The sequence below is a fragment of the Eublepharis macularius genome, chromosome 8 (assembly GCF_028583425.1).
Source record: "Eublepharis macularius isolate TG4126 chromosome 8, MPM_Emac_v1.0, whole genome shotgun sequence".
In the NCBI taxonomy this organism is placed as follows: domain Eukaryota; kingdom Metazoa; phylum Chordata; class Lepidosauria; order Squamata; family Eublepharidae; genus Eublepharis; species Eublepharis macularius.
In genome coordinates, this window is record NC_072797.1 from 56,400,726 (window position 1) to 56,416,999 (window position 16,274).

At 40.8% G+C, this 16,274-nt stretch overlaps 1 protein-coding gene across 1 annotated transcript in view; it reads right to left on the minus strand.

Annotated features, from left to right (window-relative positions):
• The window catches only part of LIX1 (limb and CNS expressed 1), a 51,767-nt gene that overhangs the window by 19,909 nt on the left and 15,584 nt on the right, over window positions 1-16,274 (minus strand). The window contains exon 3 of the mRNA XM_054987353.1: window positions 3,834-3,974. Coding sequence (XP_054843328.1) covers window positions 3,834-3,974 — 141 coding nt within the window. The remainder of the gene's footprint in view (window positions 1-3,833; window positions 3,975-16,274) is intronic.

The following is a 16,274-nucleotide window of genomic DNA, read 5'->3' on the forward strand; positions in this document are numbered from 1 at the left end:
CATGCATCACCAATGCTCCTTCATGCTGTATTCTATAAAGTTGTGGCCAGTTTTCATTCCAGTTCAAGTGTGGGTCTGAGTTTGTTGCCTTGCCTTCTCACCATCTAAACCCACTAAAATCAGTGGGTTTGGTCTGTAGTAACCCTGCATAGGATTGCACTGTTAAGTACCTGAATGTGTTTGTGATTCTTTACAGAACAAATCCAAGGCTATGAGTGTACTTTGCTGTTAATGAATCAATAATATAGGTGAACTACTGAAAGTATGTTTTTCAGTGCAAAAGCTTGTATTTACATGGTGTATATATGTGTAAAGACCTGAATTGTAATGTTACATATATGTAGCTTGTTCAAGCTATGGGTAAGGCACATAAGAATGTATTCCATTAGGCATTGCAAACCCTTTTGCAATGAAACACCAGCAGCTGATGACAGTGTGCAAGAACACTAGGCCAACACACACCACTGCAGCTAACCTTAAATGCAGATGTTAACGGTCTGATTTGGTTTTAGTATATTTAGTGACAAAAGTTCCTTGCCAACTCACTTCCTTGCCAGAGGCTGTAATGTAGTAAAGAATAAAGCATTGAAACGGAGATGCGGGGAAGTAAATTGCAGGGCCAGAATAATTCCTGTGCTGATTTTGCCTTAGAGGTATTACTAGCTTTCCTTTAAGTTTTATAATTTACAACAAGATAATAGGTGCTCCTTGGGGAAAACGGCAGGATGTAACTAGCTCTTTCTAAGCATTTATCTTAATGGAATTACTCTTAATTGATACACTGGAATTATGGATGAAAGAAAGGGGGAATGCACACTGATTTTCCTTTTATTGGACCAATATTCTGTTGGTGGGATAAAGCAACTTTTCCTGATTTAAGGTTGGAAAAGAAGAACTATGTCCAAGCTAAATTTAATAAGATACCATGTATCATAAGCAATCATGGTGAAGGCTCAGGAAATGCCTCAGGTGTATTCTGGTTTGGTTCCCTTTTGTTGTTGATTCCATCACCCCACCACCACCGCTGCCGCCATTGCCAAGCATGAGTAGAATTAATAACAGCTGCACTGACTGGTTTTCTAGACAAGTTAGTGCTCTAGAGAGCACTAATCCCACCCCCTCTCCCAACTAGGTTTCCCAGTTGCCCACTGGTGGCTAGTAGTCTCCCAGGGATTTGCCCTGTTGCCCATCGATTGCTGGTGATTGGCAGGAGATGGCAAACCCCCCGGAGATCGCCAGCCACAGGGAGGCAACTCATGACAGCGCGTACTGGGCATATTCCTGGTGGGGGGAGATGACATCCCTTCCTGAAGTGATGTTGTCTGGGGCCAATTTGGCCCCAAATGGGCTGAGTTTGCCCCACACAAAGTGCAGGAGCATGCCCACGGCTGGCATGATGATGTCATTTCCTGGAAGTGATATCATCATGAAAGCACCAGGAGTGTACACATGCATTGGGTGTGTGCAAAATGAAGCATGCACAAGGCACTAGGTAAGTGCTAGGTCCCCAGCCTGGGGAGAGGTATGTATCTCACCCAGCCTGGGGAGAGGTTCACCTAACTTACAGCCCCTAGAATCTGGTTGTCCAGTGGGTGGGTGGGACAGGCCCTTCTTCCTGTGGCAGTGCACCAAAAACTGGGGAGGGGGAGGTTGTTTGGAATGCCCAGCCACCAAGCAGTTCTGAGGGGCCAGTCCCATCAAACTTTGGAGCTCTGTGCATATTTAGAGGTCAGGTTAAAGTATTTTTTGAGAAGGAAGGTTTTTTTTCTGGGTTCTCAGATTTTTCTGCAAACATCTTGTTTCTCCCAAGTTTGTAGAATCATCTGTTTTGTAGCCAAGTTGTTCCAATTCTCAGATTTAAGCATCTGCATGTGGTGACCACTTGGCTATTACATACATAATAAGTGGGGACCCACAAGAACTTGCAGGGTGGGGGGGGGATCTCATTTTCCACTCCTCCACTATGTCCTCTTTCTCTTTTTTGCTCCTCATAGGCTTTCTCCCCTTCTTACTGCTTCCTTCTCTCCTTCCCACACACCTTTGTCTACCTCCCTATCTTCCCCCTCCACCCCAACAACCTCTCCCCTGTGGCACAGTTGCACATGCTGGCTGAGACCAGACCAGTTGCAGGGTAGAGAATCTGCAAGGACTGCGGGGGGGGGGGTGTTCACTTTATCCTGTATCCCCTTCTGTATACTATTTTTTCTCTCCTTCTGGCAGCCTCTATATGCTCACCTTTCTCTATATCCTTTTCAAATGCACTGCTTACGTTTTATCTGCCTCCCATCTTCACCTATATTTCTTAATTTACTTCATTTATATACTGTCTTTCTCCACAATGGAGACCCAAAGCAGCTTATATCATTCTCCTTACCTCCCTCTGACAACAACTCCAAGAGGTAGGTTGGGCTGGGAGTATGTGTCTGGATTAAAGTCACCCAGTGAGCTTTCACAGCAGAGTGGTGATTAGAACCTGGATCTCCATACCACATTGTCTTCTGTGGAGTGGCTGTGGTTTAATAGTAGTAAGCAGCAAGGCCTTTGTGAGTCATGCAAATCATGTAGTATTAAGTACCCTGTAGTTGTTGTGGCTGCCTAGCAACAGCCACTCAGGGCAACTGGTTAAAGCTACAGGCACTCCTTTTATCATTGGAGGTATTTTTACCCCCACCATGCATTTTTTTTAGATTTCAGATTTTTTATTTTATTTTATTTTTTGCAATCCTGGGGCATTTTTCAAGTGTGTAGATCTGTCTTTTCTTCAGATCAGGGACACTACCTGCCAGGAAAGAGTGGGGAGATCAAGTTTCCCTCATGTCCTGCAAGAAGCAGATCACCAGTCTGGTCCAATGGCCTCCACTATTCGCTTGAATAAAATGTGAAGAAGGCCTTTATGGATGCCCAGAGCAGGAACCAAGGTTCCTTCATCAAGGCTTTAAGTAAGCATTATTTTTCATTTTATTTTTCCTGTAGCCCTGTTCGGTCACTACAATTTTGGTGATCCAACCATGCCTAAGGGAGGCCATGCTAGCCTTTTGATACATGTGGTCACCATTTTGTTTAAATAAGACATCACATGTATTTTCTAGCTTTGGTATGCATGGTTGGAAACTCAGATTTTTGAGCATACACACTAGTGCATGCTGAAGTGGGAAAATATATACATTTCAGTATTCACCTGAAATAGTGACTGCACGTATCAGAAGGATTGCAAATAATGTGCTCTTCCATTACTTAAGGTTAAAATCCCAACTATTGAACAAGGCTTCTCTTACTCCTGGGCTATACTGGCAGAGATGCCAGGATCTGAGTGAAGATCAGTTCCTTTAAATCTATGTTAATTTAATGGATGAAAATGATGCAGTAAGTAGGGTGTTCTTATTTTCATAATGTAGTGTGTTAGTGCAAAAAATTGCTACACATATGCATCTGTTTGAACTTTTGAACTTCTGAAGGTTAGCTCAGTGGCCCAGAGGGTCAGCCGCCCCTCCTTTATGATTTAAAGAGCTGTTTACACTAATAGAAGTTTAGAAGAAGGTCTGACTCCCCAAATTGAATGGAGGGGGGGTCACTTATGAATGCCCTTGAAGGGGTGGGAAGTCCAGATTAACCACTTCCCTGACTTTTTATTCTAAAAGCTTTTTCCTAGGCCCTCTAACAAAGTGTGCTCCAGAGGTGAAGAGGTAAGGACAGGGAACAGTTGTATGAATCATAGTGGCTGGAATCCATCAATGACAATACTGTTCTGTAGAACATTACATCATTTTAGATAGTTCTGTAGTTTACTGAAAACATAGCTGATGACAACACATGAGGCTGTATGTGGTACTTACACTGGTTGAGGAAACAGCTTCCTGAACACTTTCTATAATGAACTCCTTTGTGATCCTGCGACAAGGCAATTCGTTGAAGAGAGAATTGATCAGAGCTACTTTTGCAGCATCTCGTCTTGCTTCTGCCCTGCTCAAGCAGTACTGAAAAACAAACCGCAGATTTTAATTTCAGGTGGGTGGCTGTGTTGCAAGATCCAGGTCCAGTAGCATCTTAAAGACCAACTAGATGTCCAAGTTATGAGCTTTCGCAATTCAAAGCTCCCTTCATCAGCCTGGTTTTAAGTGGATTTTAAATTTACCCTCCTTGAAGGATGAAGTTGTCTCAGTCGATGATAACTATTTCAACAAAATTCCTGTTGTTTATTGGCATCATCTACATTGGCATCATCTACACTGGCAGTTTTTTTAAACAAGAGAGATGCTTAATAAACTTTTTTTTTTTTTAGCAAACTATTTGCAGACTGCTCCGGTCTAAATGATATTTTTGAGCAACCTTATTACTTCACACCATAAAAAATGTAATAATTTTCTGGTAAACTCAGGGTTTTGTGTGCAGCAAGATTTTATGCCTGCCATGATGTAGGCCTATTGAAGAGGGGTCATTTTTCCTAAGGTGTAGAAGGAAACAGTGATTCATCCCCTTCTGAAGATGCTGTCAAGAAGATGGGTTGATTAAAAAGATTATAGTCTGCTATGACGTTCCCTCATCCTTAAACAAAGGAAATGGCACTTTAGAGGGGATAGATCAGGTGAAATCAGGGGTTGAAAATTATATATATATCAGAGGTAAAATCAGAACATGCACAGACTTCCATTTTTATGCTCTTCACAGATACTTAAAGGCTTATGTTTTGGGGCTTTGGTTCTCTTGTTTTTCCAAGCACTCTAGTATACTGTCTTTTTTTTTTTTGTATACTATCTTTTAGTATTCTTTTTCTCTTCTGGAGTTAGGAAGGCTGGTACCCACTTTCTAATACTCCAATCCCCTTCTGTCCAAAAACCAGTGCTTTCCTTCAGTCGTTAACTGAATCTGAAGGTCTCCACAAGCAGTTTCCAACTACACCCGACCAGGGATCTCTTCACTCTCCTTGTTTGAGCTACCTACCTGTTTGACTGGGTAGGAAAAATCTCCTCTCCTTAGAAGATCTATTCCCTTTCTTTGGCCCATGCACCTACTTCTCAAACCTCCTTGCCAACTTTCCCCAGTTCTCCCACCAGTGTTAAAACCACTTTGATATATGGCAAAAAAACTTTTCCTGTAGGAGACTGTTTTTCCTTGGTTGTTTGAATCAAAAAGAGTCCAGTAGCACCTTTAAGACTAACCATGCACCTACTTCCACCATGCACCTACAATAAAATTGGTTAGTCTTAAAGGTGCTACTGGACTCTTTTTGATTTTGCCACAATTTTAAATAATTGTAGGGTGTTTAAGCAACATGGTTTCAATTTTATATTTGTTTTTATCATTGTTGTACACCTGCTTGGGTGTGACATAGCTGGCAGAGACTGCAGCAACTGAAAAAGTAAACATCTCACTTTCTAAAAACCAGTGCTTTTTTTCAGCTGGAACGCAGTGGAATGGAGTTCCGGAACCTCTTGAAAATGGTCACATAGCTGGTGGCCCCGCCCCCTGATCTCCAGACAGAGGGGAGTTTAGATTGCCCTCTGCGCGGAGGGTAATCTAAACTCCCCTCTGTCTGGAGATCAGGGGGCGGGGCCACCGGCTATGTGACCATTTTCTTCGAGGGCAACCCACTGAGTTCCACCACCTCTTTTCCCAGAAAAAAGCCCTGCTAAAAACCATGCACATTCCAAACATATGAGTTCCTGCAGAAGAATCAGTCTGTATGTTCTACTTTTAAATATGTTTGCTTAAGGAAACAATATTATATAAATATCATTTTTCTTTGCAACAAATGTTTTATCAAATGTATTTGAAAAATCCTCCAAGACTTGCCCATTGCATTGTATATGAATGGACACACCTTAACAGCCTGTGAGCAATTCTATAAACCTCTTAAAACTTCCCTGAATTGCCTATATCAACATATCTAACCATACTTTTATTATTCAACCTTCTCTTGTGGGATATATGGATGTTTACTTTCTCAAATTCCGAGACCAAATTCAGACTTGTACGCTTTTAATAATAAACGTTTTAATAGAAACCAATCCAAATAATTTGGATTTAAACCATCTTTGTGAAGACAAAACCTAGTAAAAATGAGAGATAAAAGAAACTATTTATTTTAAGTAAGGCTAGCAAAGCAGCAGATCAAAGAGGCGGCATAAATTTAAAAGTGAAAAGCAAATCTTTGCAGACCGAGAGATGTCCCAATCTGGGGGGATAGGGCAGAATAATTCTTACTACTCTCTGGAAGTAATTGGAAACACAAAGGCTTAACCAAACTGAGAATTTTCATTTAGGTCATTGACATATGACTTTCTGTTGCAACCTTCTTAAATGTTTCAGTTCAAATAGGTTTGGTCTGTCTTGTGATAACAGTTCAGATCTGAAATTCATGTGAACTGAGTATTAAAGGTTTGTAAGAATTTTAACTTTTTATTTTTCTAAGGGCAAAGGTGTCTGAACTCCTGCTTGACATTGGGAAAAAATGCATGTATTCATAAGTGAAAGTAACTACAAGGTGAACACAAGCAACCCCCCTTTACTCCATGCTTCATTATTAGGTTCACATACAGAAGTTACACCTCCCATAGACACACACAAAACAGGGAGGGAAAGATAGGTCAGGTTGGCATGATATAATATGCTAAGAATGGAATTAAATTCATTTACGTACTCCTTGAGTATATGAGCACCATGCATCTGCTTTCTGCTTTAAAATGATCATTTCTCCTCTCCTTTGGAGAGATAATGCTTGAAAATAATTCCAAGTAGAGGAAAATAAAGATTGTCTGTGTGCATTCAGGGAAGCAGTATAGGTATATTAACTGAACTTACAGTTATTAAATTTACCTGATGATAAATAATAAAACATGTGTAGACAAGAGATACTTATATCTTTTCATGACATTTCATAGAAACAGAGGAGACACTTCATACTCCCTAGGTATTATTCTCATATGATGATCCCAGTTTGCTTGAAATTAAATAATGGCCGCTCCCACGTGCCCTTAATGGGATGGCCTGCCAATGGGACTCTGGTGGGTTATCTCACTCATTACACACATCATCATTTCCCATGCGCTAGCAGGTCATGATGATCCCGGTTTGTAAGCATTTTTTGTGAGACCTGTTTTGGTCTGTGTTTATTTTTGATGCAGGTTTTCTGCACAATTACCCTACAGTTTCAATGCATGTAGAGGCTTTTTTGTGCTTCAGAAGAGCCCTCCAACAAATCTCCAATCCCTCCTCTCATCATTATCCCTCCTTTATACATCATACATGAGTCTGGGTCACATGTGTGATCGTATAATCCCCCCCCCTTTTAACTTTTTTAACAGTCCTTGTTCTATTACAATATCTACGTATACAAAGGGAATCATACTGCGGTGCTTTCTACATTGGATCACTCAGCAATTGGACTACCCATCGAGGAACAACATTGAGAACAGAATGCCATTTATGATTTTATTTTAAATATGGAATCATGCAATCATGCTACTCTACCATTTGCCTATTTATTAAACACTTTTCATTTAAAACTTTAAGCGGGAATTCAACAGTAAAGAACAGATGGTTGTTGTGGGTTTTCCGGGCTGTATTGCCGTGGTCTTGGCATTGTAGTTCCTGACGTTTCGCCAGCAGCTGTGGCTGGCATCTTCAGAGGTGTAGCACCAAAAGACAGAGATCTCTCAGTGACACTGAGAGATCTCTGTGACACTGAGAGATCTCTGTCTTTTGGTGCTACACCTCTGAAGATGCCAGCCACAGCTGCTGGCGAAACGTCAGGAACTACAATGCCAAGACCACAGCAATACAGCCCGGAAAACCCACAACAACCATCGTTCTCCGGCCGTGAAAGCCTTCGACAATACACAGTAAAGAACAGAGTTCTATGCACGTGCAGTTTTTACCAAAGCTGAAAGACAGGACAATGGTATAGAGCAATCCTGCATGCACTCAAAAAAAGAGAGAAAGGTTGGGCAGAAATGCGCTAACGTCATTTGTGACGAGGCGCAGATAAAGAACACGTTTTCTGTTTTGGGACCTTTTCCCCCCGCGACAAACACCCACAAACACCACGCATGAAGACGATGCATGTGAAAGGTGAGTTCTCGAAGCAGATCAGGAAGTCACGGCTTTAGGACAGAGAAACCCCCCCAAAATTGGAATGTGTGGAAGTGGCCATAGACTCCAAGAATTTGGCCTATGCTCCAAGTTTAAGCAATCTCTAACTGAAGAAGTTTTTTCCTCACTAGGTCAAAGAACCTACTGTGGATCCCATTCTGAGCCATATTTAGAGACTACACATATTTTGGCGGTACTGGAGATAGTTATAGCTGCAGGTAGGTGGGGACCTATCAACAATTTCTTTAATTGCAGCAACGCTTTAAGCTGCAGCAAATCATAACTTTAAGAAACTGGTTAGAGACAACCCTGCATCACAGTATGTACAGAAATGTGTCCCCAGGGGGTAGTCAAGGTGTATCACAAGTAAAAAAGATTTTGATTTCTGAACTGAATTATCACTGTTGTATTTGGATCCTCTGGAAGGAGGTTCCAAATCAAGCATGGAATATGCTGGGCAGATGGTTTAGGTAAAAAAGTCCCAGTTCTTTTTACTTGGATGAAACTGAAGGGTATGTGGTTTCAGTTCTGTAATGTAGACCATCTTTATTTTAAACCTTGCAGCAGCTTAACTATAGAATATAGAGATTAAAGGAAAGGTAAGCTAAATATCTCTGGATGGAAACAGAAGGCAGAGACATGGGGGACAACTACATACATTCTAATAGTCAAGGATGTGATTTCAGGAAGTTACCTAAGGCTACAATGATGGAGATGAAAACCATATGCTCATATACTTTAGGTGATGATTCTCTGTGCCTAGTGGATTAAAGATCTCCTTAAATCATGATAAACTTGGGTAATGAAATTAGGCTCTTGATGTTATAGAAATAAGTAATGTAAGCCTTGCATTATAAAGTCTATTCTGTTCCCTAGAATACATCAGAAGCCTTATTATAGATTCTACAGAATTACCCAGCAAATGACTGTGGCAAGTTTGTATGCCTTCTATTTAGCATTCTTCAGCTTTTTTTCTTAATGCTCATGTCATGTGTCAAGATTTCAGAGTTTTGCAGATTTGTTATCATGTGTCCAGTATATATATGTTTTATTCTCCTAAAATAGCTATTTTTACGGAAATTCTTTCATTAGTTTTAATCCATGCTTTATTTTTGCAGTTAGATGTGTAAACCCATTACATACTGATATGCACAAAAGATGAAAGCCAGAGATTTAGATGACGGTTAACATTCCTATTGTAAGAGGTGGCCATGTGCAAAATGCTGTGGGACATTATTTGCCATTTCAGGCTAGAAAATTGGTGCAGGGGGAAGACAGAATCCCCTCCTCCCCCTGGGCCCTGCAACACAATTTAAAAGCGTTCTCAAGTGGAAACTCATGCCCTAAAATGGCTTTGTGTCCCTGGGGCAAACTCAAGGATTCCTGTCTTGTCTAATTTGGCCTTAAGGGTCTGAGCTAGTAGCAGACATTGCAGAAGTCATTATAATTTCCGTGGAATGGATTCAGGAACTTCCTTCCACAAATTGAGGAGTCTTGCTCTGATGGAAGAAACTTTTTCTGCTGAGACAAGTTTCTTCACTTAGTGGACGGGGGATTGCTGAATTTAACACTACGTATCTTGTGGCTACCAGGTACTGGCTTAAAATTATTCTATGTAGAAATGCTTTATGATCAGGAACATCTACAAGGAACATCCAACATTAGAATGGTTTTCTCTATTACATTGTTGACTCTCTACTGACATTTTCCCTGTTTCAAACATGCTGGAGTCTAGGGGAGCCTTAAAACCACATTTTGTATGACCAATGTTTATATTTAAAAGTGTTAAATGAATTAACCACAAGGCACATTATCATTCTTTTAGCTGTATATTAACTCCTGAATCCTGCATCCAGACTTTATTGTTGTTGTTGTTGTTTGCTTATAGTCTGCCTTTCTCACTGAGATCCAAGGCACATTACAATACTGCAAGTGAATACAATATAATCAATAGCTAAGACATTCACAGAGCAAAATACAACATGATCAACAGTTAGGAAATTTAACTAAAACAGATGCAATAGGGCATGGTAGCTGTAAAAATGAAAAACTAGGAGAAAACCAAAAACATACATGAAACCTTTCTGAATTTAAGCGTAAGTTAATTAACATGGCATCTTTAGCAACGTCAAACTACTCAGTAGGAAAGTATTTACATCACCAGACAGTACCCAATAGCCTAGTCTACAGTCTCTGTCCCTTACCAAGGTATCTCTCTGAGCTATTACTTATGACTAGACATGGGCACAAATGGAAAAAACCCCTGAACACCCTGTTCGTCGTTCGGTGCCGTCCACGAACAATGAACATGGACGGACATGAACTGTTCCCGGACATGTTCATTGTTCGTGGAGGCCAGAACACCCCAACCCCCCACTTAGCCCCCCCTCCCCTCAAACCCACTTACCTGGCCCTTTAAAGATCCTTTCCAGCCACGTGCAAGGGACAGGGCCCTTTAAACACCCCACAAACTGACCTTCCCAATGTCCAATACCCACCAAATTTGCAGGGGACATAGTCCTCACTGTCCTCTGAAGACCCTCCAAGTTTCAAAGAGATTGCACCCAGGGAAAGGCATGACCCATGTGTCTCCCCATTGGCTGTCATTTTCTCTCCACAGTGGCAAAAACGGGACTCTCTGCTGGAAGTACTTTGAAGGGTTAAAGCCAGAAGGAAAGCCAAAAGGAGTTCAGAGTTCAGTCCCTCCTTGCCTCCGGTTGCCAAGGGGATTGATTGCAGCAGGTGCCAGACTGTCTGGCTTGCGAAGGGCTGTTGAAGGCAATGAACGAGGCTTTTAACGACCACCTGTTCATTTAGGATGGGGCCTCACGAACCACTTGTTTGAGAACAGCAGATTAGCTGTTCACGGGTTTTTTCTGTTTGTAATGCTGTTCGTGCCCATGTCTGCTTATGACACAGCCCTAAAATCTTTCTTTAGCCCTTTCCAAAAAGGAGCATGACTTTCTGTTACAATGTGAAATCAGGTATAATAATACCTGATACCAGAGCCAGTTTGGTGTAGTGGTTAAGAGCGCAGGACTCTAATCTGGAGAACCGGGTTTGATTCCTCACTCCTCCACTTGAAGCCAGCTGGATGACTTAGATCAGTCACAGCTTCTAGCTCTCTCAGCCCCACCCACCTCACAGGGTGTTTTGTTGTGGGGATAATAATGACATAGTTTGTAAACTGCTCAGAGTGGGTGTTAAGTCATCATGAAGGGCGGTATATAAATCGAATGTTATTATTATCGAATGTTATTACTTGGGGACCAAATTTCCAGTCAATATATGACATAATTGGAAATCATACCAATTCCTCAGAGGATAACAATTTGTAGTCTTCATTCCTAAGATCCCCTTTAACACTGATTCCAATCCTTCCACAATAAAAGAATCTTATCAATATTTAGGTCGATGTAGCTCCATATAAATGGAGCGTAATATACAAATGAATCAGAAGTGTCCATCTCAGTGCATGCTTATTGTGCCTTCTGAGACCTGTGGTGAGCCTAAATGCTCGCTGGAAGAGAGAGTGGCTGGCACGCTATAGCTGTTATCCAATGAAAGAGAAACTGGCTGTCCTGCAGCTGTCTGGCCTTTTCCTCTTCCAACTACTGTTTGATTTATAACTACTGGGTAATGTTACTGAATCCAATTAAGGATTTATGTATGAAAATTCACATTGTACCCATTATAGTATATAAATTCCATCTGATACTGATTAGTCATAGATCATACTCTTAAATCAGAAAACTTAAAGTTCCTTATTTGAGTTTAACTGAAAATTCAAATATGATTTGAATAAAACTTGTTGACTGAGCCTCAGGCCTCTACTCATCCTGTTGACCGCCAGCCTATCAGAATCTTCTCCTGGCTTATTGCTTTATTGAGGTGGTGGTGCCAAAGAGAGCAGGGAAGCTCAACTGTTCACTGATGGAGTTGCAGTCCAAGTCAACACAGTGTTGAGGGGAATTCTGGCCATTTCTTTCATTCTCAAAGTCACAATCTAATTAGAATGACCCTGTTAGGATGACCCATGCTCCAGGTTTCCATTTAAACAGTGTGAGGAGGATAGCCTTAATTAAAATTTTTGTTGGATCTAAAGAACTCTAAGTAGATTCCTGGCACCTCCAGTTCATATCCCGCCTCCCAAGCCACTCCTGAGGGTCAGTGGACCTTGGGAAGTGTAGGTTGTAGAACTTCTGCTTGTGCAATGGAGTCATTGGGACTGTGGACCCTATCACCTGTGATTATTAAAATAATTGAAACCACATGGTGTATGATAATTGGAGCACTATTCACATGTTACAGTGAACACACATATAGTCTGCATGTATGTGCATACACCTGTTTGTAAGAAACAGCCAGTGTGAGTTCTCTTTAGAAATGAAACTGTGGCCTAGTACCTGGATGTAGGTGGGATTTGAATCACATGCTCAGCTGTACATGCATTTAATGTAACATGAGAAACATATAAAGAAAAATGAAGTATATGCTGTACGTGGATTGTAGATGCAATCAATGTAACGTGAACAGGACTGATGTTATTTGGCTTAGCTAGCCTTCTAGAAATAAGCTGGTGTGAAGAAAAACCTTAGCTGTAAGACTTGGAATGAATATGGAGAGATTCATTTACTTCATTTATACTCTGCATTTCTACTCCGTGGGGACCCAAATAAGCTTACATTGTTCTCCTCATAACAACCCTGTGAGGAAGGTTAGGCTGAGAGTGTGTAATTGGCCTAAGGTCATTCAGCAAGCTTGGTTGGCTATAGTTGCTAGGATCATGCCTAAAATATGTTCCCTTGACACCTAGTACAGGTGCTCACAAATTTAACAAATGAAGCAATGTCAATATTTGTAATAGTAATGGTTATGTAATAGTTTTGGTAAAGACAGTTTTTCTGGTTAATAGCCTAAAAGCTGAAACAAGTTTTTAAAAGTTTTATATACATTTGTTAGTTGTTAATTAAAGATGTATCAAATCTACTTTGTTACATTTAAATAAAAACATGGTCAGTGACATTCCTATTGGTAAGAAAAGCAAAAACATCTGCTAGAATTATGAGTGGGTTGACATCAGAGTTCAACAAAAGGGGAGCCAGAAATTTATCAGATAGGCCTCAAGTTGCCCTCCTTTATACTAAGTTGAAAGTATGGCTAGCTATAGTTGCTAGGATTAAATGTCCTTCTATAAAGTGGCATCAGGAAAATGCATGAAATATATAGCTGCATCGACTACATTTCACATACATTTAGTATTAATGCAGGGACCAAGTATTAGTGTAGAGATCATCAGGGTTAGACAGAAAGTCTAGCTCATCTGCATCTGGGGAACACCTTAAACTGATTTCAATTTAAAATTACTATTTGCCTAACAGCATGATTAAGTTAGGGGGAAAGTCCTAACTGAATGACAAGCTAGTTTAGTTGCAAATGTGAGAAGCCAACATCCCTCTTACAACTAGAAAAGCATCTGTGTTGAGTGTTGCTACTGCTTTATTGCTCTGTCTACCACCAATACAAAGAAGCACAGTGTCAGCAATAAACTAAAAGATATTTTGTCCTTTCTTCTACACAGGGAAAAATAGAGTGCATAGCTGATAGGCAGGGAACTGACCAAATGAGGCTGCCATCATATTTCATAGCACATGAAGCTCTGACTTGGATTGGTTCCAGTGAACCACAACAAGATGATGTCATAGAGGTGGCTGGAGATTGAGGAATCTTCCTGGACAAATTGCCATGAAGAGGGGGGTGGACTCCAGTAAGGAAAGTAGTTGCATAAAATTGATCCTCCTCTCTCTTGGTCCACTGCATTCCTGCTGCCAGCAGAAGAAGGGTGATTTCACTGAACTTCCTCTCCTGACTGCAGTTCCTGTAACTTGTGGCATTTTATCCATGAGGTTTCCTCAGCTCCAGCTCTTGCTTTTCAGAGGTCTTGGAGGGTTGCTGGGGGAAAGTGGGAAAAGGTCTGCTATAAAGCATGCTTCATACACTTCCTTCATAGGATCCATCCCCAATATCATGTCTTAAAAATTCAACAAGTTAGCAAAAATTAGTAAAATTAGTAAAAATTAGTAAAAAATTAGTAAAAATACAATGTGCTCTGATATGTACCACTCTTTGTAAAGACATTATAACAATGAAGGATGTAACCCAGTGCAAATTTCACCCATGCAAATCTCACTGGAATAGACCCCAAAACTCACCCAGATCCCATCTGTTCCAAGGGCTTTCACTTGAGAACTTCACAGCGAATTGCATCTGAATTCATTAGCTCTTACCAGAATTGCATTGATGGGAAACATATCTGTAAGCTAAAGTATTGGCAGTCCATTCCCTTGGAATCTGTTAAATCTTTTCAGGGTTGTCTCTCTGTTCCTCGCAGACTGCTTTTTTCAATTAGACCTGTCTGCTCTTCCTTAATGTTCTTTCCTGTAGCCTTCATAGCTTATCCAATATCCTCTCATACACCTACCGGAATCAGATCTAGGATGGTGTTGAAGTGAAAGTATTGATAACTGAGGGAATGCATAATGGATGTTTCATGTACACTAACAGCATTAGAAGTGCATCATTAAATGCACTGGGGAGACATTGGATTGTGTGATGAAGCTCAGAGAAATGAGCATTGATGCCTTTGTAGTCCAGCTGTTGGCAGAATAGGGTAAAATATTGTACAGTGTCTTGTGGAATTACAACTGATTTATAGACTACAGAGATCAATTCCCCTGGAGAAAAAGGCTGCTTTGGAGGGCAGACACTATGGAATTATACCCTGCTGAGGTTCTCTTCTCTCTGCAAACTCTGCCCTCGCCCCAGACCCCATCTCCGAATCTCTAGGAAGTTCCCAGCCTGGCAACCAGTAATTAAATTGTGTAGAAAGAATACACCAAATTTTTCACAGAACATTTCCCTGACTCCTTATTCACATCACGCTTTAAGAAGTGAAGGATGCAAAATTAACTGCAGCAAGCTGGTCCAGCAACCCCAGAGGTGTAGCAAAGTACTTTGCAGGTTCACACAGTTCCGACCAGTTTGAAATCTCTGTTAACTTTACTTCTGTGGGTTTCTTGATTATCATGTACAGAAAGTATAGAGCTAATAACTGAAAAACTCAGAGACAAAATGTTTTTTAAAAGGTGAAATCTATTATGAAGACTGGTTTGGGGTTTTTTTTTTGAGAAAACGATACTTCCCCCACCCCGAAGAATTATACTGCTATTATTGCCTGAAATTTAGTATTAGCTTATGTTTACAAGGAAATGGAATTATGTCATGTTTGAGCAGAAGGTGGTTTTACAGATTTATATCAAAACAAATTACAACATGGCTGGAATCTCTTTTGCAGGAAGCAGACCAGAGCAAGCATAATGTGTTTGAAATGTTGAATTGTGATGTTGTGTTTCTGAGAGAACATGGTTCTTGAAGTTGCAGACAGATTGTATTTTTAAGAGAGCTGAAAGTGAATTGTTAGTGGAAATGACCTGAACTGAAGAACAACTAATTGTAAATAGAGTAAATACTCCAAATGTAAACAGAATTATTTCTGACATTCAGGAGCACTCAGAAAACTCCCAATCTGACAAATATTTCAATGCCTCACTGTTTGGTTGTATTTTCTTAGACAACAGGAAGCAGGAAGGACAATAAATAAAATAAGCAACACAATAGATAATCTAAGTGAAAGGGACACCATCCAGGCAAAACAGCTGGCCAGTCTTCCCCCTCAAATAGCATTGGTATTTCTGTGTATATGTTCCAATTTTTTGCCATTCATGGCACCATTTCATTATCGGGGCGGGGGTGCTTTCTGATTCTAATTAAGTATGGGCTATATGTTTTTCATACACTGATTTCATTCTTCAGGCTTCATTTGCTATGCACTGGTAAAGGCTTTGCTTGTACACATTGGCATAAAAACAGGACAGACGGAAGGGGGAATGGAAGCAGAGGCTACATTTACACCCTGCAATAAGTAGTTGTCCTGCAGATTTGGGGAGAGAGGATGATATAGAGAAGCAACAGCTGCCCCACACCCCTGCCCACAATAAGATGGACAGACGGAAGCTCTTTTGTGATCAAGGGCAGGCAGGGCTGCAGAGACAAAGGGAATAGAGGCAGAGGCTCAGCCTCTTCCAAGGATAGGCAACCCACCTGCTATACAAACTGCAAGGGGAATG